General features: G+C 39.4%; 1 protein-coding gene across 4 annotated transcripts in view; it reads left to right on the forward strand.

The window, feature by feature from the left end:
- Positions 1-22500, forward strand: part of nf1a (neurofibromin 1a) — a 165439-nt gene that overhangs the window by 44443 nt on the left and 98496 nt on the right. For 3 of the 4 annotated variants that reach the window (XM_061918765.1, XM_061918762.1, XM_061918764.1), the window contains 15 exons: positions 1236-1373; positions 1482-1595; positions 1996-2075; positions 7415-7538; positions 7980-8226; positions 8310-8383; positions 12024-12107; positions 12322-12708; positions 15091-15230; positions 15313-15435; positions 16930-17013; positions 17092-17208; positions 17795-17976; positions 18311-18522; positions 22446-22500. The exon at positions 22446-22500 is cut by the window's right edge and continues 107 nt beyond it. In XM_061918765.1, the coding sequence (XP_061774749.1) occupies positions 1236-1373; positions 1482-1595; positions 1996-2075; positions 7415-7538; positions 7980-8226; positions 8310-8383; positions 12024-12107; positions 12322-12708; positions 15091-15230; positions 15313-15435; positions 16930-17013; positions 17092-17208; positions 17795-17976; positions 18311-18522; positions 22446-22500 (2161 nt within the window). The remainder of the gene's footprint in view (positions 1-1235; positions 1374-1481; positions 1596-1995; positions 2076-7414; positions 7539-7979; positions 8227-8309; positions 8384-12023; positions 12108-12321; positions 12709-15090; positions 15231-15312; positions 15436-16929; positions 17014-17091; positions 17209-17794; positions 17977-18310; positions 18523-22445) is intronic. The other variant, XM_061918763.1, reaches the window with a different exon arrangement.

Raw genomic sequence — 22500 nt, forward strand, 5'->3', positions numbered from 1 at the left:
AGGACTTAATAGTTTGTTTCTCTGCTTCAGTTTGTGTCATCCATTTGTTCTCTGCGCTGTACTTCGCACTTGCTTATACCGTGTGGATGACTGTGTAAAAAGATGGGATTTAACATAAAATCTTAATTAGGCATCATACCCTACAGTATGAATGTTGCTTAAATACTCTGGAGCACTCGTAAATTGAGGTACTATTGTACAATAAAATTAACATGACCTATTTCTGTAATGGTAGGAGAAAGGTTGACATATATCGCTTAAATTTTTGTTTTTCTTGTTTAAAAAGGTTTGAGCTCCAATGGAAGGAGATCACAGTATTGTTGAAATGTGTAGCTTTCCAAGAATTGTTTGACCATTTTGCAATAACTTTTCATTCCCATATTGTTAAAGCCCAACTAAATTCTCCAGATGACTACCACCCGCTAAACTTCTATTTCGAGGGTGATCAAACCTGATGTTTAATCAATCAAGCAGAAAGATTATCTATTCAATTAATTCCTTCAGAAACAGTTACCATGTAGATGCCCCCCCCCACCCCTCATCCTGCTTTCCATTATAATGATGGAGTGATCCGAATCCTGATACCTTTTGGTTTTTACCTAAAACAGTTTGTCTGAGTACATTGGAAATACAAAAAAAAATTATTAAACCGTATTAAACATTGAGAATAACGTTTTACTTTTACCATTGTGGTTGTCTTAAACACTGAAAGGAGCGTTGCAAGGTAGTCTCAATATCTGTTACGTTATCAATGACCATTTCATGGGAGCAGATCCTTTCACAATTTTAAAGATGCCATCTATATCCTTAATGACGGTCACAGCGCTTGAGCAGCTTGGACCGGGCACACAGCAAGTGTTGATCAATGTATTTAAATTTTCTATACATTTTATGGTATCTTTAATTTCATTTTAGCTTTCACTTTTCTTTTCTTTGACGGTCTGCTATCAGAAGACTCTCCGTCACACTTGTGAGACATATTGGATTGAAAAAGTGTATTGCACAAGAACAAAAAGATATGTCGTCAGTCTTTAATGTAGTGACTCAAACCTGCGCATTCTTGCTTGACTTATTTTACTACCTCCGTAATGTTACGCAGTGCGCACATAAATAAATTTTTTCTTTTGAGGACCACCTGTATTAATTTCCTTTAAGTCAAAGTTTATATGTCATACCATCAATCAATTAATATTTTATGATGTGTTATCGTTGTCTTATTTTATTGTCTTTCACAGAGTCTGACTTTCAAAGGGAAGATGACAACCAGCCTTAAGTTCAAAGAGAAAACCACAGACCTGGACACTAGAAGTTACAAGTGCCTCCTCCTAGCTTTGGTCAAACTCATCCATGCTGACCCCAAACTCATGTTGCATGTGAGCATTTGTGTCACATTGATTGCGCTGATCACCTCTGTTGTAGTAATGTTTTATCAAATAGTCTTTTCAGTATGACTTTACTTATTTGTATGATTTGTTCCATAGAACCCAGTAAAACAAGCTCCAGAGATGCAGAGCACCACAGCTGAACTCATCATTGGCTTGGTGCAACTTGTGCCTCTGACCAACACCACACAGCTCTCACAAGAAGCTATGGAGGTTTGAGGCTAAATTAATTTTTACTGCACATTTAATTATTTTGACACCTGTATCTCTTTAATTATCAGTCATGCAAAAGGTCCACTGATGGTTTTTTGCATTAAAAGTCAACTACAGAGCACAGACCACGTATTTCATGTTTTGCGAGCTTTTTATTCAATTTATCTTGAGAAAACATTGGCGATTGTCACCAAACAGGCAATACCTATTTCAGTTAGAATCAGATGGCATAAGTCCACAGGTGTGAATTCCCATTTAAAACGTTTTGAATCCTAAAACTTGTTTAATAAAAATAGTAATATTTGCCTACCATTGCTCGATAAACAGAATACATTGGAATTTGTGTGTGTCTGTTTGGATTTTTTATATTGTGCATGTCCCTGTACTTACCCTTCTGTAGGCTCTTTTGGTGCTGCACCAGCCAGAGACCATTGAGCAGTGGAATCCAGATGCTCCAATAGAGACTTTCTGGGATATCAGGTACTCTCAAAAATCTGGAAAGACACATGAAAGTTATGAGGAATGTGTATAAATGTGTGACATTGTTATTTTGTGGTACAAAATCTTATTGCTTGAATTTTGCTGACGTCACGTCTGGCTCATGTCCCGCTCATTAAATATACGTGGTGCTCAAGCTAGCTCTGTTGTCAATGGGTACTAAATTATAAATGGGTTGTATTAGTATAGCGCTTTTCTACCTTCAAGGTACTCAAAGCGCTTTGACACTTCTTCCACATTTACCCATTCACACACACATTCACTGATGGAGGGAGCTGCCATGCAAGGCGCTAACCAGCACCCATCAGGAGCAAGGCTGAAGTGTCTTGCTCATGGACTCAACGGACATGATGAGGTTGGTAATAGGTGGGGATTGAACCAGGGACTCTCGGGTTGCGCACGGCCACTCTCCCACTGCGCCACGCCGTCCCCAGTGGTACTAGGCACCATTTAGTTTTTCTTGAAGAAAAAAACTCCATGCTTGCATTGTTTTTGGCTGTACAAATCATTCAAATAGCAAAACGGATAAACTTTTCTTCAGAGTACCTCAAGAGGTAATCAAAAAAGGCGGATAAGTGCAAGATTTTACGAAGCGACGACGAGAAAAGAATGTGGCTCATACTCCGCTCCAAAGGACCAGAGTCGAAGAATGTGTGAATTTGCAGGGATCACTTTGTTAGATATACTTTTAACGATTATCATTTCCCATTTAAGTAATATCTTCATATAATTTGTACTAAACATGTCTGATACATGGGTTTCGAAAAGCACCAACTCAGCACGTCTAAAAGAAAGAAAATGTGAGCAAAACTTAAGAGTTAAGTTTTTACAAAAGGCGCTTTTGACAAACGGGGAAAAACACCCTACTTGCAAACTGCATGTGCAACAGCAATAAACATGTCAGTAGACTCAAATTTTAATCATGAAATGCAACCTACTCTAGCAAAAACTATGTATATATATTCGGGAGCGTTTTGACTCCAATTTTATTGACCGAGCCACACAAAGAGGTTGTAGACCTCCATACTATTCCAAATTTTCATCTGTTTTGTCATGTAAAATTGCGTCAGGGGCATAATTCTACATGTCTGGGAAGGCAACAGATGTATAATCCTTGATATCACTCGACAAATGTTTTTTGTTTTTTAAAGTATAGTGATAGATTATTATTGCAAAGTTTGCATTTTTGCTCTCATTTTATTTTTGCATGAAGATTTAAGCCTCTCTTGTACTCCGATAGTTCGCGTGCTGTTTGCTGTACAAGAGTCACATTGGTTTTTACTTCCGAGGAAAAGTCACGTGTCGGGATGCAAGCAATTGTCGTAATGTCGTAGATTATAATAACTTTGTTCAAAAGCTCCACCTTTTTGCCCTAAAAATGTTTTATTCTTTACACACATTAGAGATGGGAGATTTGGCCTAAAATCTATATCGAAATATATATTGCAGCCTCCTGCGATAACGATATACATCACAATATATTATTCGGTATTTAGATGAGAAAATATGGTAACAAAGGTTCGTGATTTGGCTGCTGACTTATGCAGTAACATATTGTGCCGTTTCTGGTTGTAACTTATTTATCGTCTCTTAATAGCTGGTTACTTTATGTTGTAACATGTTTCTGTCTACACTTCTGTTCAATTTTTTTAATTATTTAAAGGATTTATTTTTACCAAGACGTTAATGCTCGCTACAACATCATTTCATTTGACACGAACGGTAGCTGAGATAGGCGCCAGCGCCCGCCGTGACCCCAAAAGGGAATAAGCGGTAGGAAATGGATGGGTGGATCATGGGTATTTATAGAACAAAAGATTAGAGGCACATCATGTTTTTACATCTAAAGGGTTCACAAATTAAGCATTAATCTGTGAAAGACAAAGTCGGATTTATTCAGGCATTGGTAGGTAACTGTAATCATGACGCTAATGAGAAAAAAGGATAAGTTTGTATGCAGTTGATTTCCTGCTACAAATAATAATTTCATCTACAATTTGTGTCTGCAGTTGTTTTTACGGTGTGGAGTTCATATTGTCTCATTATTTAGCTATAAATGTCCTTGCTGTTCAGCAATGTTAATGCATACACAAAATAACTTGTTAGCATTATTTCCCTTTAAAGGCCTACTGAAACCCACTACTGCCGACCACGCAGTCTGATAGTTTATATATCAATGATGAAATATTAACATTGCAACACATCCCAATGATGAAATATTAACATTGCAACACATCCCAATACAGCCTTTTTAGTTTACTAAATTGCAATTTTAAATTTCCCGCGAGTTTCTTGTTGAAAACATCGCGGAATGATGACGGGTACACGTGACGTCATGGACTGTAAAAAAATATTAGCGCTGCACCACTCGCGGCTAAAAGTCATCTGCTTTAACCACATATTTACACAGTATTTTGGACATCTGTGTTACTGAATCTTTTGCAATTTGTCCATTTGTTAATGGAAACTATAAAGAACAATGCTGTTGGTGGAAAGCGGTGGATTGCAGCTGTCTTTAGCACCGAGACACAGCCGGTGTTTCTTTGTTTGTTGTGAAGCAAAGTGGTCAAGCGAACATGTTTTCTCTACATCAACCAGCATGTTTTTTGGATGGGAAAATTGTGATATATATCTTACTGAAGACATCAGTGGATTATTCGTCGTCCTGCAGCTGCTCCCAAAAAAGGCAGCTGTGAGGTTGGCTCCTCGGCTTCTCTCTGAGACACGCCGTGTTCACCGCAGCCATCCGACCTCGGGGTATGTCTTTACAATCTTTAAAATCTCACTAAAACACTATTAAAACAATAAGCAGATAAGGGATCATCCACAATTATCCTAGTAAATGTGTCTAATTACATCTGAAATGCTCACACTGCCCGGAGCCGTCGCTTTTATTTTTTATTTTATTTTATTTTTTCTAGTCCTTCACTATAAGTATCATAATTCACGAATCTCTCACCCTCGCTCAAATTAATGGGGAAATTGTCGCTTTCTCGGTCCGAATTGCTCTTACTGGTGGTAGCTCCCATTATAAACAATGCGAATATGTGTGAAGCCCTGCAACCCGTGACGTCACGCGCACATACAGTACTTCCGGTAAAGGCAGGGCTTTTCTATTAGCGACCAAAAGTTGCAAACTTTATCGTCGATGTTCTTTACTAAATCCTTTCAGCAAAAATATGGCAATAGTGCGAAATGATCAAGTATGACACATAGAATGGACCTGCTATCCCCGTTTAAATAAGAAAATTTCATTTCAGTAGGCCTTTAAGAGCATTAATTCTAATTGTGTGGCCTAAAAATAAAACCTGATTTTTTAAATTTTTACTTTTATTTTTTACCAATAATTTGATTTACAATATTTTATGGTCTCATATTACAAGTATTGTGTTACACTTTTTGCATTTCAGTTAAGGAAAGGGGCCGTACGGAAGCTTCTTGGGGCAGAAGGCTTGCTGTAACAAGAGGAGAGCATTTTAGTCGTTTTGTTTTAATCATCCACAACAAAAAAATCCACTGATCAATAAAATCAGTATACTTTATTTTTCCCAGGCTGAGCTTGTCCTATGACACAATAAAATAGAAATGCAGAGCTGCATAGCCATGAGTTTGATTTGCACTGTAAATGGGTTCACAGGCTAGATATAAACACTGGGCCAGTGTTAAATAAAAATATAGACACTATGTTGTCAAAAGTATTCACCCAAACATCCAAATGATTAGTTAGTTTGTTCTGATCACTTCCTTGGCTGCAGGTCTATACAATCTTGCACTTAAGCATCCGGACTATTTTTACTATTTGTAAAGGAAGACCTTCTGGAGCTTTGTAAATTCCGGTGTTATACTGTGATAGGATGCCGCTTGTCCAACAAGTCCGGTCGTGAGATTTCCATCCATCCATCCATTTTCTACTGCTTGTCCCTTACGGGGTCGCGGGGGATGCTGGAGCCTATCCCAGCTGCCCACGGGTGGAAGGCGGGGTACACCCTGGACAAGTTGCCCCCTCATTGCAGGGTCAACACAGATCGACAACATTCACACTCACATTCATTCACTAGGGCCAATTTAGTGTTGCCAATCAACTAATCCCCAGGTGCATGTCTTTTGAGGTGGGAGGAAGCCGGAGTGCCCGGAGGGAACCCACGCAGTCACGTGGAGAACATGCAAACTCCACACAGAAAGATCCCGTGCCTAGTTTCCTTCCTCACTTGTAAATATTCCACGGTCAATTTTCAGTGGTATGACGATAAAGCGGAAGCGATTGGGAAAGACAACAACTCTGGCGCATAGTGCACAAAGGTCGCAAACTTAACTGTTGCAAATCTCCAAATTTTCATGGGGCCTTTGGATTAGCTAAAAAAGTGCCCTAGAGACCTTCATAGAATGGGTTTCCATGGCCAAGGAGCTGCATTCAAGCAATACATCACCAAGTGTAATGTCAAGTCTCAAATCAAGCCTAAAACCATGAATTGATTTACGTGGACCCCGACTTAAACAAGTTGAAAAACTTATTCGGGCGTTACCATTTAGTGGTCAATTGTACGGAATATGTACTGTACTGTACAATCTACTAATAAAAGTTTCAATCAATAAATCAAAGTGGTGTAAAGCATGCCCACCACTGGAATGTAGAGCAGTAAAGATGTTTTCTCAGGAATGATGAAACATTTAGCAATCTGATGGACTGGTCTGGGTTCGGCAATTGTCACGGGCAATACTTGTCATGACTGCGTTGTGCCAAGTATAAAGTTTAGTGGGTGTGGGATTATGGCGTGTTTTTTTTTAGCTTTGTTTTTTTTAGGAGTTTGGCTTCGCCCCTATTTTCCAGTGCAGGGAATTCTGCATGATTTAGCATACCGAGAGATTTTCATGTTTCAAACTTTGTCTGCATGACCTGTTGTTTTCCCAGCATGACAGCCCACCGGTGCACAAAGTCCATAGAAACATGGATGAGCGAGTGAAATAACTTGATTGGTCTTCACTGAGTCCTGACCTCAATCCAACCTTTGGGATAAGTAGAGTTGGTACTGCAACCCAGGTGTTTGACCTAACAAAAGTGCTTTTGGAAGAATGGATAAAATTCCCTTAAACGCACTACAAAACATTGTGGAACATCTTTCCCGAAAAAGTCAAAGCTGTTGTAGCTTCAAAGGCTGGGCCAACCTAATATCTCTTTCAACCTTTGTTGTTTAGAATGGGATGTCATTTAAGTTAATGTGTGTAAAGGCAGGTGAACAAATACTTTTTGCAATATCGTGATTGTGATTTTATCTGCATAGTCAATAGGCACAGCATTTAAAACCTATTTTTTGCTTTACAAGTTCACAGGTGCTGTTTCTCATCTGTCGCAAGCTGATTGGCCAGCAGATGGTCAACGGGACCGAAGTTCTCAAGTGGCTGAGAGAGATCCTAATCTGCAGAAATAAATTTCTACTTAAGAACAAGGTAAAAAACGGTTAAATACTCAGCTAACAGACAGGTACACATACACTATGTGCAGTGGATGACGATTGCGTCCGGGCAGTTAAGAACCGTGGGGAAAATAAGTATTTAATGCCTATTTTGTGAGTGTACCACCAGACAATTCTATAAAAGGTGTATAATATTTATTGTGACAGGTGCAGGACTAATTGGTGCTTCATGAACACATAATCGCTCCGTGGGAAATTTTTCCCCTCAGTCAAATACAAAGTAATGTACAACTTGTTTTATTTTACATTTAGTTGCTCTGTTACACTAAAAAACAAATCATTAAATTCTGGGCCATTCATATCTTTGCACAGGGGTAGTATATAACAAAAATAATTACAAATACTTTAAAAAATCTGCAAAGTAATTTAATATGGTGTCTGTTAAGTCAAATGCATGTCATTGGACCTTTTACAGGAGTGTGCCACCATGGGTGGAGGTATTCCTATCTGCAGGCAGGCACAGACCAAACTTGAAGTATGTCTTTACATGTTCCTGTGGAGTCCGGACACAGAGGCAGTGTTAGTTGCCATGTCATGTTTCCGCCACCTATGTGAGGAGGCGGACATCCGCAGTGCTGCTGACGAGGTGTCCGTCCAAACCATCCTGCCCAACTTTGCCACTTTCAGTGAACTTGCCTCCATTAGCAACATGATGGGAACAGGTCAGTCAAGCCAATTGAGACTCATTAAGTTACAGTTCCATTTTGTATCTTTTCCCAATTTAATGTTTACTTTTTATTCTTAGGTCGGTCTACATTGCAAAAGCGAGTAATGGCCTTGCTTAGGAGGATTGACCATCCCACACCAGGAAACATTGAGGTGAAGTTTTGTCATTTCTTTATCAATCTAAAACACGGGTTCTCAAAGTTCCGAAACAGTTGTGCGCTACAAGACATGTTTAATCATGCTTATAGCACATTAAGACCCAAGAGTGGTTTAGCCAGTTTTCCTTAACCTAAAGGGGAATTGCAAATTTTGGGGGAATTTTGTCTATCATTCACAATCCCTATGTGAGACAATACTGCTTGTGTCTTTCTCTTTTTTGTGCGTTACTTACTAGTGAAAAACGGCTAACAAGTGGGGGCTAATAATGCAGTTAATGGGCACTAATCGAGTTTGCCTGTAAAGCCCTTTAAAAAAAAACCCTACAAAAACCTCATCAGCCTCAACAACTTTTTGTATACATGCTGTAAGTATTTATGTAATGTAGTACCAGGCATATTCATAATACCATGCTGGAAGCAAACAAGCATTTTGCCACATCTTTCTAATGATGTCTGGTTATAAGTTGAATTTTAAAGTTAATCGACTTCTCGGCTTTTGGCCACTTTTCTATACAAGTGCTAGGCATGATTTATAAACTAGCATAAACTGTTACATACTCTGATGCGATGCAGCAGCAGCAGCTCACTCATTATTGCACATAAAATAATGGTCAGGGCTGGTCAAGGCTTCCCCCAGATTACCAAAATTCCGGCGGCTGTGGGGGAGTGGTCTGCATGACTTCGTTCATTGTAAAATTGGCTAATCTGCTATGATGCTTTTATTTTCTTTTACAAAGGCTTAAAACATGTATACATACATTAAAAATGTTGAGGTGATATTATTTTATAGGTGTCGGTGTACAGCAGGACCGATAATCAGCATTTCTGTTTTCTTAGCGTTTAAGTTGCAAAAAGTTAGCGGACATCCATTGTTCATGGCTGACTACAATCCGGTGTTTTGGTCAGCTTTAGGGGCATGTAGAGTTGGGTGTCATCAGCATAACAGTGAAAGCTAACCCTGTATTTGAGTATGATGTCACCTAGCAGCAGCATGTAGACGCTGAAGAGTGCAGGGCCAAGAACCGAACCCTGTGAAACTTTGCATGTTACCTTAACATATTCAGCGGTCACGTTGTTATGGGAGATGCACTGCATCCTGTCAGTAAGATAGGAGATAAACAAAGACAAGCATTAGTCTCATATTCCAATACAAGTTCTGATACGCTCTAATAAAATATTATGATTGACGTTATCGAAAGCAACGCTAACATCAAGTAGCAGCAACATAGATGATGCATCAGCATCCATCGTTAGCAATAGATCATGAGTCATTTTTGCAAAGGCTGTTTCCGTTGAGTGATTTGCCCTGAAACTGGACTTAAAGGGTTCACAGAGATTGTTAGACGCTAAGTGTTCATTTAGCTGCTGTGCAACAATTTTTTCGAGGATTTTCGAAATAAAGGGAAGGTGGGACACCGGCTGGTAGTTTACCATGAGGCCAGGATCGAGGTTAGGTCTTTTGAGCAGAGGATGAATAATGCTAGGGGAATGCTGCCAGAGAAAAATGATAAATTAATAATATTCAGCACTGATGGACCTAATATTACAAACAGTTCCTTGATAAGTTTCCCAGGAAGTGGGTCAAGTAAACATGTTGTTTGTTTTATCCCATTTACACGCCGTAGTAGTTCCTGTAATGTTATTTCATCAAAAAGAGAGAGACTATTTTGGAGGGCAATATCCGACGTATATACATTCATAGGGCAACTCGATGGTAGAGGGGTTAGTGTATCTGCCTCACAATACGAAGGTCCTGGGTTCGATCCTGCGCTCGGGATCTCTCTGTGTGGAGTTTGCATGTTCTCCCCGTGACTGCGTGGGGTCCCTCTGTGTTCTCCGGCTTCCTCCCACCTCCAAAAATATACACCTTGGGATAGGTTGATTGGCAACACTAAATTGGCCCTAATGTGTGAATGTGAGTGAGAATGTTGTCCGTCTATCTGTGTTGGCCCTGCGATAAGATTGCGACTTGTCCAGGGTGTACCCCACCTTCCGCCCGAATGCAGCTGAGATAGGCTCCAGCACCCCCGTGAGCCCGAACGGGAAAAGCAGTAGGAAATGGATGGATATACATTCGTATCTGTGTTAATAGAACCCAGTTGTAGCTGGGATACGTTCTCTCCTTTCTAATGATTTAAATTTTCTTAATAAAGAAATTCATAAAGTCATCTGCCGAGTGGGCGAAGCTACTGAGAGGAGTCCCTTGTTGGGTTAGCGATGCTACTGTACTGAACAAATATTAAGCATCTTTTTTGTTGAGGCGGATGAGATTTGAGTATTAGTTAGCTTTAGCTGAGGTAAGCATGCGTTTATAAGTTATTCAACTATCACTCCATGCTTGATGGGAAAACCTCAAGTTTAGTCGCGTGCCACTCGCATTCTAGCTTTCTACATGATAGTTTAAGAGCTCTAGTTTCTTCTCTAAACTATGGGGTACATCTTTTAGGGGCCTTTTTTTAGCTTTATCGGTGCTATGCTATCAATGGTGTCGCGCAGGGCGTCGTTAAAAGTTGTTAGTGAGGTTATTGATAGAGCCCACGTAATTCGGGAATGGCGCCATTACCGAAGGCAGTAGACCAACAAGAGTCATCTTTGTGACAGCATTAATGTGTAATTGCGGCTACTAAAGCAGTGATTATTATTAGCTTGTTGACAATGAGTTAGAACTTCGAATTTTATAAGGTACATTTTTTTAGTTTACGGGACTATCATAACTTTGGAGGTGGTGACACCCCTGACAAGGACTAGATCTACTGTATTACCGTTGCGATGCGTGGGTTCATTTATTATTTGTGTAAGACTACAGCTATCGATTATAGTCGCACAGAGGGTCTGAGGGTGTATTCATATGGATATTAAAGTCCGCCATTATAATTATATTATTGGCGTGCGTCACTAGAGCAGTGACAAATTCTATCCTATTCGGGTAAACTCCGAATCGGGCCCAGGGGGGCGGTAGATAACAGCCAGGTATAGAGGCAGCGGTGTGACAGACCTCATAGTAAGCACCTCAAATGATTTATATTTATGACTTAGGTTATGGGTAAGGCTAAGGTTTTCATTGTATATTAGTGCGACCCCTCGACCCCTTAAAAGGGGTGGGAGTGGGGGATCGGTTAGGAGTAGATGCCTCGTTAAGCGTGAAAAATTTGTCTAGTTTTTAGCCAGGTTTCGCTAAGACCAATGACATTAGGATTGTTATCTCTGATTACCTCATTAACTAATAACGTTCTGTGAGACAAATATCTTCTGTTCAAAAAGCCCTTATTATAGGTAGTGGGCTGTTCTGAAGATTTTTTGTTAAAGTTATTCGTTGTAGTAATATTAATAACGTTGCGTTTATTTTGCGTAATGCGCTTTAAATAATTTCGACCATATCTACGAATTGATAGGAATCTTCAGATTGTTTGCTTGGTGCTGCGATAAACTGAACACGTCATAATTTGCCCCCTCAGTAGAATGCATGTCCACTACAGAAAAAAACAATTTGTGAGTTGCGTATTATTCTAGGAGAAATGCTATGTGTGCAGGGATTTTCCAGCCTGGTGCTTGTTAGTTCTAGCTTAACTGACTATTTCCCCAACCTCGTTTGTTAATCTTTATTTAATCTTTATTTGTGATTGTTTCATGCTAAGGCTTGGGAGGACACATATGCAAAATGGGACCAAGCAACAAAACAGATCCTGAACTCCCCAAAAAACAAGGCAGATGATGGGCAGGTAGGTCTTCTCCAGCGGGAACGCTTTTGTTTCTAACCTTTGATGTTCAATACTCAAGTCAGGTGATGAATTCTAAATGGTCATAGTCCAAATAAGTTAATGGACTTTGTGTCACAAATACCTGGCGAAAAGATAAATTTAGCACTTAACTACACTGGTGAGCTAAAGCCTGCATGGTGCCAGCCGCTGATTCTCCTGTGTCCTCCTCAAACAGCAGGAGTGGATCAACATGACAGGCTTCCTCTGTGCCCTTGGTGGTGTATGTCTCCAGCAACGCAGCACCCCTGGTCCAGCAACCTATAGTCCACCAATGAGCTCCATGAGTGAGCGCAAGCATTCAATGATCTCCATGGGCCCATGTGAGATCTCCAACCCTTTGGTGTCAGCCTCCTGTTCCTCATCAGCTACCAGTGAGACACCGGTTAGCCGCTTTATAGACCGGCTACTGGCCTTGCTGGTGTGTGGCCATGAAAGAGTCGGCCTTCATGTCCGTACCAATGTCAAAGACTTGCTAGGGCTGGAACTTAGCCCCGCCCTTTACCCAATGCTTTTCAACAAGTTAAGGAACAGCATTGGCAAATTCTTTGAGACACAGGGACCGGTAAGTGATACAATAACCCCCCATATCAATTGGTGACTTATTTGTGAATGCATAGTGACCGCAACAGCTTGAACCCTTTCAGTTAAAACATGTATAGTGTTGCTTCAGTCATCCTTTAATTCTGACATTCGGGGCTCCCACCACTTAAATTAAACATGCTTGCCTACTAAAGAGCGAGATGGGGTTTACTGTCATCTTCAAAGCCATCCACCCGAAATGTAGTGATTAAAGTAAAATGTTCCAGTGAACAATTCCAATAGTCTCAATACATGAGATAAGTGGATTGTAAACTTGTCCTTTTGTCCTCTTTAAACTTTAACAACTTGTGATTTGTCCATTGCAAACATTTTCATGGCTAACTATGGCTAATTTTCATGGCTAATTTTTTAAATTGATCCCAACTCTGTACACTGCTGCTGGAATTTTAATTTTCCTGAAGGAACTCTCCTGAATGAATCAATAAAGTATTATCTATCTATCTATCTATCTATCCATCTATCCATCTATCCATCTATCCATCTATCCATCTATCCATCTATCCATCTATCTATCTATCTATCTATCTATCTCTCTATCTCTCTATCTCTCTATCTCTCTATCTCTCTATCTATCTATCTATCTATCTAAACTAATTTCACAAACAGACAGTAGCTGCATAAATAAATTTGGACGACCACAATTAGATTTGTGCCAACTGTCCACTTTCTCTCATAAAACCAATTTTACGGCCTGTGAATGCAGGTTGTCATTACAACTCCTTACAGCAACTGGTATCGTGACACTGCTTATTTGCACACCTTATACACTCCTGGTCTGCCGGAAAATAAAAATATGCAGCAGGAGGGATTTATTTTGCCAATTTAGTGATTTTGTTGATATATTTAAAGTTTAAGTCCCAACAATAGTCACAAACACACTAGGTGTGGTGAAATTATTCTCTGCATTTGACCCATCCCCATGTTCACCCCCTGGGAGGTGAGGGGAACAGTGAGCAGGAATCCTTTTGGTGAATTAGACAGGTGCTTCTCAAAATTTTCTGCCGTGACCCATCTTGGGTACAGAAATTACAGCGATAACGCATTAACTATAAATTTTAATAACATAACTGCTTTTTTTAACAGGCGATTGACGCACACGTGTCTTTTTTTTTACCTTTGGGCGGTGCCGCAGCACTTCCATGGATTCCCATCACATATTTTCCAGATGAAATAATAACGGAGTACATGAAGCCAGGTTTTATTTTGTGCAATACTAAGAAAATAACACTGCAGTGTTGTTGTTAAGTGTTTTTATGTTGAAGAAATTTGCAAAACAGTTGCAAGCATGTTACTATACAAATAATTGGATATATTTGATGATCGATCGATAAAGAGAAATAAATGTTACATTTAAACATTTTAAGATTTTATTACTGCACAAATAAACTTTTTTCACCACATGAACACACGCAAAAGTACCAAAAGTTGGTACCATTGAGTACCGGTATTGATTCCCAGGTACCAGGAGTACTGTATCGATATAAATGTCAAAGGTACTCATCCCTGTTTGTCAGAGATTTTTTGTAATGTTATTCTGTGATATTTGCACCTAAAGAAATGCTAGGTCATCGGTTAAGGAATATGTATGAATTATTCTGTAACATGTTCTGGTCAATCCTCAATTACAGAATGATTAGAAGGCTGTATATTACATTTTATTAATTGATGGGGAAGGTTTTAAACATTGCCATGCAGAAATATGAAGAACATTGACTTGTACAACATGAATAACAGAAGCATTTATTCAGGTAGAAATATCACAGATTGCAGCTGGGATAGCTGAGATTGGCATAAAATTCACCCCGTCTTTTCTCACTTCCTACATTAGGTGAATCCAAAAGCTATGTATGCTTCGTTGTACTTCCCAGTCTTTTTATTCTGGTTATCTTCACTTGTTTTCTTTGCCGCATACGACGACTCCTATCTTCTTCATTCCTGTCAAACTTATCCATCTCACCTCTTCCGTTAGCTCTGTACACACGTGTTCCTGTGCACTTACAAGTGCTGCTGCGTAGAACTGGGAGCCTGTTGATTAGATTGATTGCTGCCACCTGCCTGCATGCTTATTTATCGTTCTAACATAGATACTAAGTGTAGACACAAATAATGAAAATCTCCCGTCGCTTGCAACCCACATCACAAGTTCCCCGAGGGGGTCCCAACCCACTATTTGAGAAACACTGATTCAGACTTCTTCACCCCTTTCTAGTTTAAAAACGCATCTCGCAACAAAAAAACGCAACATTTTCTGGTCCTTTTGGACTTTTTTGGATGCATGTATTGCTGTTCTCAACACCCCCACCTCTAGTTTAGAAAATATGTTCAGTCACTGCTTTTTTTGCAGGTTCCTATCAATGACACAAACACGCAATTTGTGGAGCAGACTATTGCGATCATGAAGAATCTGCTTGACAATCACACAGAAGGCAGCTCTGAGCACCTGGGGCAGGCTAGCATTGAAACTATGATGCTCAACTTGGTTAGGTACGAATGATTTTGTTCACTTCTCAAGTTTTCAGACATATTTGCAGTTTATAAATCTGGTGGTTTTATTTTTTTTCTTCAGGTATGTTCGCATTCTTAGCAACGTGGTCCATGCAATCCACATCAAAACCAAGTTGTGCCAGCTGGTTGAAGTAATGATGGAGAGGCGTGATGACCTTTCTTTTTGCCAGGAGATGAAGTTCAGGTAATTTATTTTTCACAGTTACAAACACACAATGAAAATTTTTCACATCAGATATAATTGTACTACTTGTCCTGTCCCATCCAGATGTGCATCGCTGCAAAGTACAACCACGATAACAAACATATTATAAATGATTAGATATCTGACAGTGTAAATCAATACTGTGTATTATCATGTACTGCACAACCACAGCTTTATAAGATACTGTACTGTTTTGAAAATATCATATATGGGGACGGCGTGGCGCAGTGAAAAAGTGGTCGTGCGCAACCCGAGGGTCCCTGGTTCAATCCCCACCTACTACCAACCTCGTCACGTCCGTTGTGTCCTGAGCAAGACACTTCACCCTTGCTCCTGATGGGTGCTGGTTAGCGCCTTGCATGGCAGCTCCCTCCATCAGTGTGTGAATGGGTAAATGTGGAAGTAGTGTCAAAGCGCTTTGAGTACCTTGAAGGTAGAAAAGCGCTATACAAGTACCAACCATTTATATAGTTGTCAGTAGATATGTACACATGGACACATTTAATCAGATTAAAAGTCTAGCCAGAAGAAAAATGCTTCATGTAAACACGTCATTCGGAATATTCTGACCCGATTACACACATTTGGATCAAAATTTCATTCCGATTGAGACTGGTGGTTTATGCCGGTAGTCATAGGATTGTGGGGCATAAAAACACTTCCTAAATTTGGGTTGGAATTATCCCTACTGTGCATGTCTTTGATGTCACCTATACTTTGGTGATGGAAGGGGGACTAAATTTAATATGCTCGGAATGACGCGATTGTCTTGCTGCTGTCTCCCCCCTTGTACAGACGTAGCGTTATATACTGTTGTTTGTTGCTCTAAAACAGAGACTAGCAAAAACAAAAGTATGGTCTGGAGCAGGGGTGTCAAACTGAAATACAGAGTGGCCCAAAATTTAAAACTGAACAAAGCCGCCAAGGTTGAACAAATTAGCCTTTTAATAGGGACCCAACAACTTTTGCATTGAATATAGAACAAGCAAGGCTTATATAACTTTATAGTGACATGCAAAATTGAGTATTAAATAATGATAATAATTAAAAAGTATCAATGACACATCAAATAAAATTTTAATAAAAAGATTATCAATCAATCAGTCAATCAATCAATCAATGTTTACTTATATAGACCTAATTGACTAGTGTCTCAAAGGGCTGCACAAACCACAAGACAAACCACTACGACATCCTTGGTAGGCCCACATAAGGGCAAGGAAAACTCACACCCAGTGGGACGTCGGTGACAATGATGACCCAGTGGGATGTCGGTGACAATGATGATTATGAGACCCTTGGAGAGTACGAAAGCAATGGATGTCGAGCGGGTCTAACATGATAATTTAATGCCTCTTTTCTATGTGCAACCTTCTGAGGTCAATATCAAAAATAAACTTTTTCTACAGGCTAATAATACATTTAAATGTTGTCCATGTACACATGTCTAGTGTTAATATCTTGTGTTTTCAGGAACAAGATGGTGGAATACCTGACAGACTGGGTGATGGGGACGTCCAATCAAGCAGCTGATGATGACATCAAGTGTTTGACAAGGTATACATTGTTTTGAGTTGAATATTTGAGTGTTTCACAAGGGTGCATTATATACAATACATCCTGTCTTTCTCACAGGGACCTTGACCAAGCCAGTATGGAGGCAGTTGTGTCTTTGCTTGCTGGTCTTCCACTGCAGCCAGAGGAGGGAGATGGAGTGGAGCTGATGGAAGCCAAGTCCCAGCTATTTCTAAAGTTAGACTGATATTCTTCCATTTTTAGTTTTTGTAGAAATGTTGTCTTTTAATACATTTACTATTAAACATTAAATCATAACACATGTAAACTGTACCCTATTATAAAAAAAAGTTACTAAAAAGACCAGTACTGGGAGGTAACTATTTGCAGTTTACTGCTTGTATCAAAAATGTCACTCGGAATTGTGCTGAACTGGCCTTATATTTGAGTTTTTTTTGCTATAATTTTTTTTAACATTCATAAATTGCACTACAACATCACAATTCATTATATTTTTCTCTTTTCTATTTTCTTTATAATAACATATGGTACTTTTAATAGGGTATACATAGAAAAGATTATATTTAAATTATTATATACATACTATTTTTTTTTTAGTATTCATTTGGCTTACTCTGGTACACTGGACTACTAGATGTTGTGCTTCTAATGTGTCTCATGTGGGCTAGTATGGGAATAAAGTCTCTTGAATCCTATAAACTTACTTCAACCTTGTCAAACAAAAGCAGAACTGTAAAAGTTATTCCTCTTAATTACTGTAAGAATTATTTTCTAAACAAATTGTTATTTTTTCTCTATGCAGATACTTCACCCTGTTCATGAATCTGCTAAATGATTGCAGTGAGGTAGAGGATGAGGGCCAGGCAGTGGGTGGTTGCAAAAGGGGAATGTCACGACGCCTTGCCTCCCTTCGCCACTGTACTGTCCTGGCCATGTCCAACCTCCTCAATGCTAATGTAGACAGCGGCTTGATGCACTCAATTGGTAAGTTAACTTTAAGTGAAAAGATAAGGAGTTTCAAGCGCAATTTGCTTGTAGGTGAGTCTGGGCTGCACAATGTATTAACTATAGAATCACATTTAACCATGTAACTACTTTTATTAGCAGCTTTAGTGCCTTATTTTATGTTTGTATTTTTTAGTAGAATTAAAAATTGCTGTAATATAGTTATCATTTAGCTGCCCACGGTGCATGGTCTGCAATGACACTAAACTATACAGTTACTATGTTAGCAAGTTTGTCACCCCTGTATTTGCGTGTTAAAATTAAATGCATTTTTCCCCCTAATGATTACATGATTAAATATGCTCATTTTCAGGTCTGGGTTACCATAAAGACCTACAAACTCGAGCTACATTCATGGAAGTGCTGACCAAGATTTTGCAGCAGGGAACGGAGTTTGACACATTAGCTGAGACTGTGCTGGCTGACCGCTTTGAGAGGCTGGTTGAGCTGGTCACCATGATGGGAGATCAGGGAGAACTGCCTATCGCCATGGCACTTGCTAATGTTGTCCCAGGATCCCAGTGGGTGAGAATCTGCTTAATAATACATGGGATCGTAGTATACCAAAGGAGTTTTAGTTCTTCTGAAAGCGTGTGGAAAAAGGTATTTTGGTGGGATTTTTTGGGGGGTTATTTAGGTAAAATTTTTTGTAAAATTTTTAGTTGAAATCAAACCATTTGAACTTTTCCGTGCAATACTTAGTTGATGCACCTTTGGCAGCAATTATAGCCTCGATCATTTTTACACCTTAGCACACTTATCTTTGAGCAAGTTCACCCTTTCCTCTTTGCAGCACTCTCAAGCTCCATCATGTTGGGTCGGAAGCGTTAGTTTTTATCCAGGATGTCTCAGTACATTGCTGTATTCATCTTTCCCTTTATCCTGATGAGTCTCCCAGTTTCTTCGACTGAAAATCACCCCTACAGCATAATGCTGCCATCATTATGCTTCACTGTGCAGATGTTATTGGCCTGATGCTGAGCGGTGCCTGGTTTCCTCCAAACATGAAGAAACCATGTTTGGAGGATCCCCTCTTCCCTCACATATGCCAAATAGTTCAATCTTTGTCTCATCAGAGCAGGGATTTTGTTTTTAATGGTCTGACAGTCTTTCAGGTGCATTTTGGCATATGTTTTACGAAGAAATGGCTTTCGTTTGGCCACTGTACCATACAAGCCTGATTGGTGGATTGCTGCAGAGATGGTTGTCCTTCTGGAAGGTTCCCTTTTTCCACAGATGAATGCTGTAGCCCTGACAGTGATCATCAGGTTCTTGGTCTCCTCCCTGACTAGACTAAGATAAATGCAGCAATGTACAAAGACATCCTGGATAAAAACCAAGGTTTCCCATTCAACCTAAGAGTACTTTTAGAGGCGCTAAGAAGAATGAGCCAAACTGCTCAAAGATAAATGTGCCAGGCCTGTAGCATCGTATTCAAAGATAAAAAAGGCTGTAATTGCTGCCAAAGGTGCATCAACAAAGTATTGATCAAAGACTGTGAATACTTATATTTATAAGATTTTTTGTTTATTCAGAATAAATTTGCCATTTTTTTCAATGAAAACTTTTTCACATTGTCTTTATAGAATATTGTTTGTAGGATTTTAAGAAGAAAAATGTATTTATAAAATTTTTGGATTAAGGCTGTGGAAAAAGTGAAGCGTTGTGAATATGTCCTGGGTGCACTACACATGAAGACAAGACAGCAGTGAGTGACAACCCTGATCACCAGACAAATTTAATTTTATTCAATATAATAAGTAATTGTCAGAAATACAGACATTTAAAAATGATTGGGCTGTTAAACCCACAAACGGTAACATAATCTAGCCGGTAGTGTTATATTTTTTCGTTTTAGAAAATGTAGTGTTACTAGGCAAGTTGCAAACAGCCCCTCTACTGTAAGTGAAATTCCTGCACATTGTTGACATGATTGCTTGCTGGTGTATTTTGGGTTGTTGTTTATTGACATTGTCACTTTAAGGGTGTTTCCTTTTTGGCAACGTCACCTCTAAAGTAGTCCAATTGATCCCTGAATGCTGGTGTACAATAAATATCTAGATCTCCCAAAATATTTTTTTTTTTGGCTTAGTCTTGGCTGCTTGGGCTATTTTTTGATACATTTAAATGTTTTTCCTCGTTTTTCTTCCACGCCCTTTGGGTTATGGTTTCTGGTTTAAAACCTTTAAAATCGTTAGAGCCTTTAGAAATGACGATTACAGTATTTACCACTTTGTGTTCTGATCATGACTTTTTGTGTTGCTCCTCATTATTTCCAATTTAAGTCTCTATTATGCTACAGCATTAGCTCCACGCACAGCCTTCTGATGGCCTTAGGGGAGTCTTCTCAACAAAATCTGACCAATCACAGTTCTGTGGTCTGTGTACCGCTGTCTTCGAGCTTAGAATTTTTGAAAGATACACATCAAGGTTCGCAGGGTCAGGTGAAAACTGGCGTCACTTAAACTAGCATTGATGCTGTAGCACTATTGTGGTTGGTTTGTGTCCATGACTGTCATTTAAGGCGTGCTGAGTGAAATTTGACAGTGCTATATTTTTCGATACTACAGTTGTGATCAAAATTATTCAACCCCCACACAATTTAGGTGTTTTAGCAAGTTGGACATTTATTCCGTATTTTGTTTATAGTCATATCAAATAAAGATGTGTCAAATAGACATATGCAACTTAAATTGTAACACTGTATTTTACAAAATACCAAAAAAGGACATTTTTCTTAATATCTCATTGACAAAATTATTCCACCCCTTGAAGATCATAACTCTTAAGAACAGAATTTGAATAAGGTATTTTCAATCAGGTGTTGAAAACACCTGTGGAAGTGATTAGAACCATAACGAGCAACAATTAAACTGATTGAAAAAGACTGTGACGCTCAGCTTCTTGTAGATGGTCAATGGTGTATTTGCAACATGGTGAAGTCCAGGGAGTGGTCAAAGAAGTCAAGAGAGGAGGTAATATGTCTTCATAAGAAAGGATATGGATATAAGAAAATAGCAAAGACATTACACATTCCAAGAGACACAGTTGGGAGCATAATTTGCAAGTTTAAAGCTAAAGGCACAGTGGAAACACTACCTGGGCGTGGTAGAAAAAGGATGCTGTGTGCGTACAGTGGTGAAAACCCCCCGGGTAACAGCTGAGGAACTATAACAGGACATTGCAGAGGGGGGAACGCAGGTTTAGTCCCAGACAATAAGGCGCGCACTACGAGATGAAGGCCTCCATGCCAGAACTCCCAGGCGCACACCACTTCTAACTACCAGGCACAAGAAAACTAGACTCCAGTATGCCAAAAATCATCTGGACAAACCCCAGAGGTTTTGAGAAACTGTTCTATGGAGTGATGAGACAAAAGTGGAACTCTGGGCCTATAAATCAAAGTTACGTCTGGAGGAGAAAAAATGAAGCTTACAAAGAGAAGAACACCTTGCCTCCTGTTAAGCATGGTGGGGGGTCAATCATGCTCTGGGGCTGTTTCTCTGCCTCAGGTACCAGGAATCTCCAGCGCGTTCAAGGCATTATGAATTCTACCTCCTACCAGGATATATTAGCTGCAAATGTCATGAAGTCAGTGACGAAGCTGAGGCTTGGGAGATGTTGGACCTTCCAACAGGACAATGATCCCAAGCATACCTTTCAAATCAACATCAGAGTGGTTGCAGAAGAAGGGCTGGAAGACTCTGGAGTGGCCTTTACAGTCGCCAGACCTAAATCCTATAGAAAACCTGTGGTGGGACTTGAAAAAGGCAGTTGCAGCACGCACGGCCAAGAATATGAATGAACAGGAGGCCTTTGCCCAAGAGGAATGGGCTAAAATACCTGTAGATGGTTGCAAGAAGCTTGTGTCCGGTTATGTATCACGTTTGAAGGATGTAATTACTGCCAAAGGGTGTTCTACTATGTTCTAAAGATGCATGTGACAAGGGGGTTGAATAATTTTGTCAATGAGATATTAATAAAAATGTCCTTTTTTTGTATTTTGTAAAATACAGTGTTACAATTTAAGTTGCATTTGTCTATTTGACACATCTTTATTTGATATGACTATAAACAAAATACGGAATAAATGTCCAACTTGCTCAAACACCAAAATTGTGTGGGGGTTGAATAATTTTGATTACAACTGTATATACTTGTTGTGAACCCCCCATGCACTCAAAAGACTGAGGGTACGTACAAAAGTGTGGTTTTGAGACACAGCTGTCAGTTTTCAAGAAGGTATTCATTATTACCAGCATAGGCAACATTGTTTGCAATGGTCCACTCTGCCCAATGATCCCATTCCTAATTTTTTGTAAAGGTATAACAATTTTTTTATTAAATGTTTTTTTAATTTCCAATAATGTTTAAAATGTTATTAACAGTAGTTTGTGTTGTACTCTGCTGGAATTCTGAGCCCAACTTTTATTCATTTTCATTTCAAGGACGAGCTTGCCCGGGTCCTGGTGACACTGTTCGACTCTCGTCACCTCCTTTACC

This window comes from Nerophis ophidion, linkage group LG13 (genome assembly GCF_033978795.1).
Source record: "Nerophis ophidion isolate RoL-2023_Sa linkage group LG13, RoL_Noph_v1.0, whole genome shotgun sequence".
NCBI classification, from domain to species: domain Eukaryota; kingdom Metazoa; phylum Chordata; class Actinopteri; order Syngnathiformes; family Syngnathidae; genus Nerophis; species Nerophis ophidion.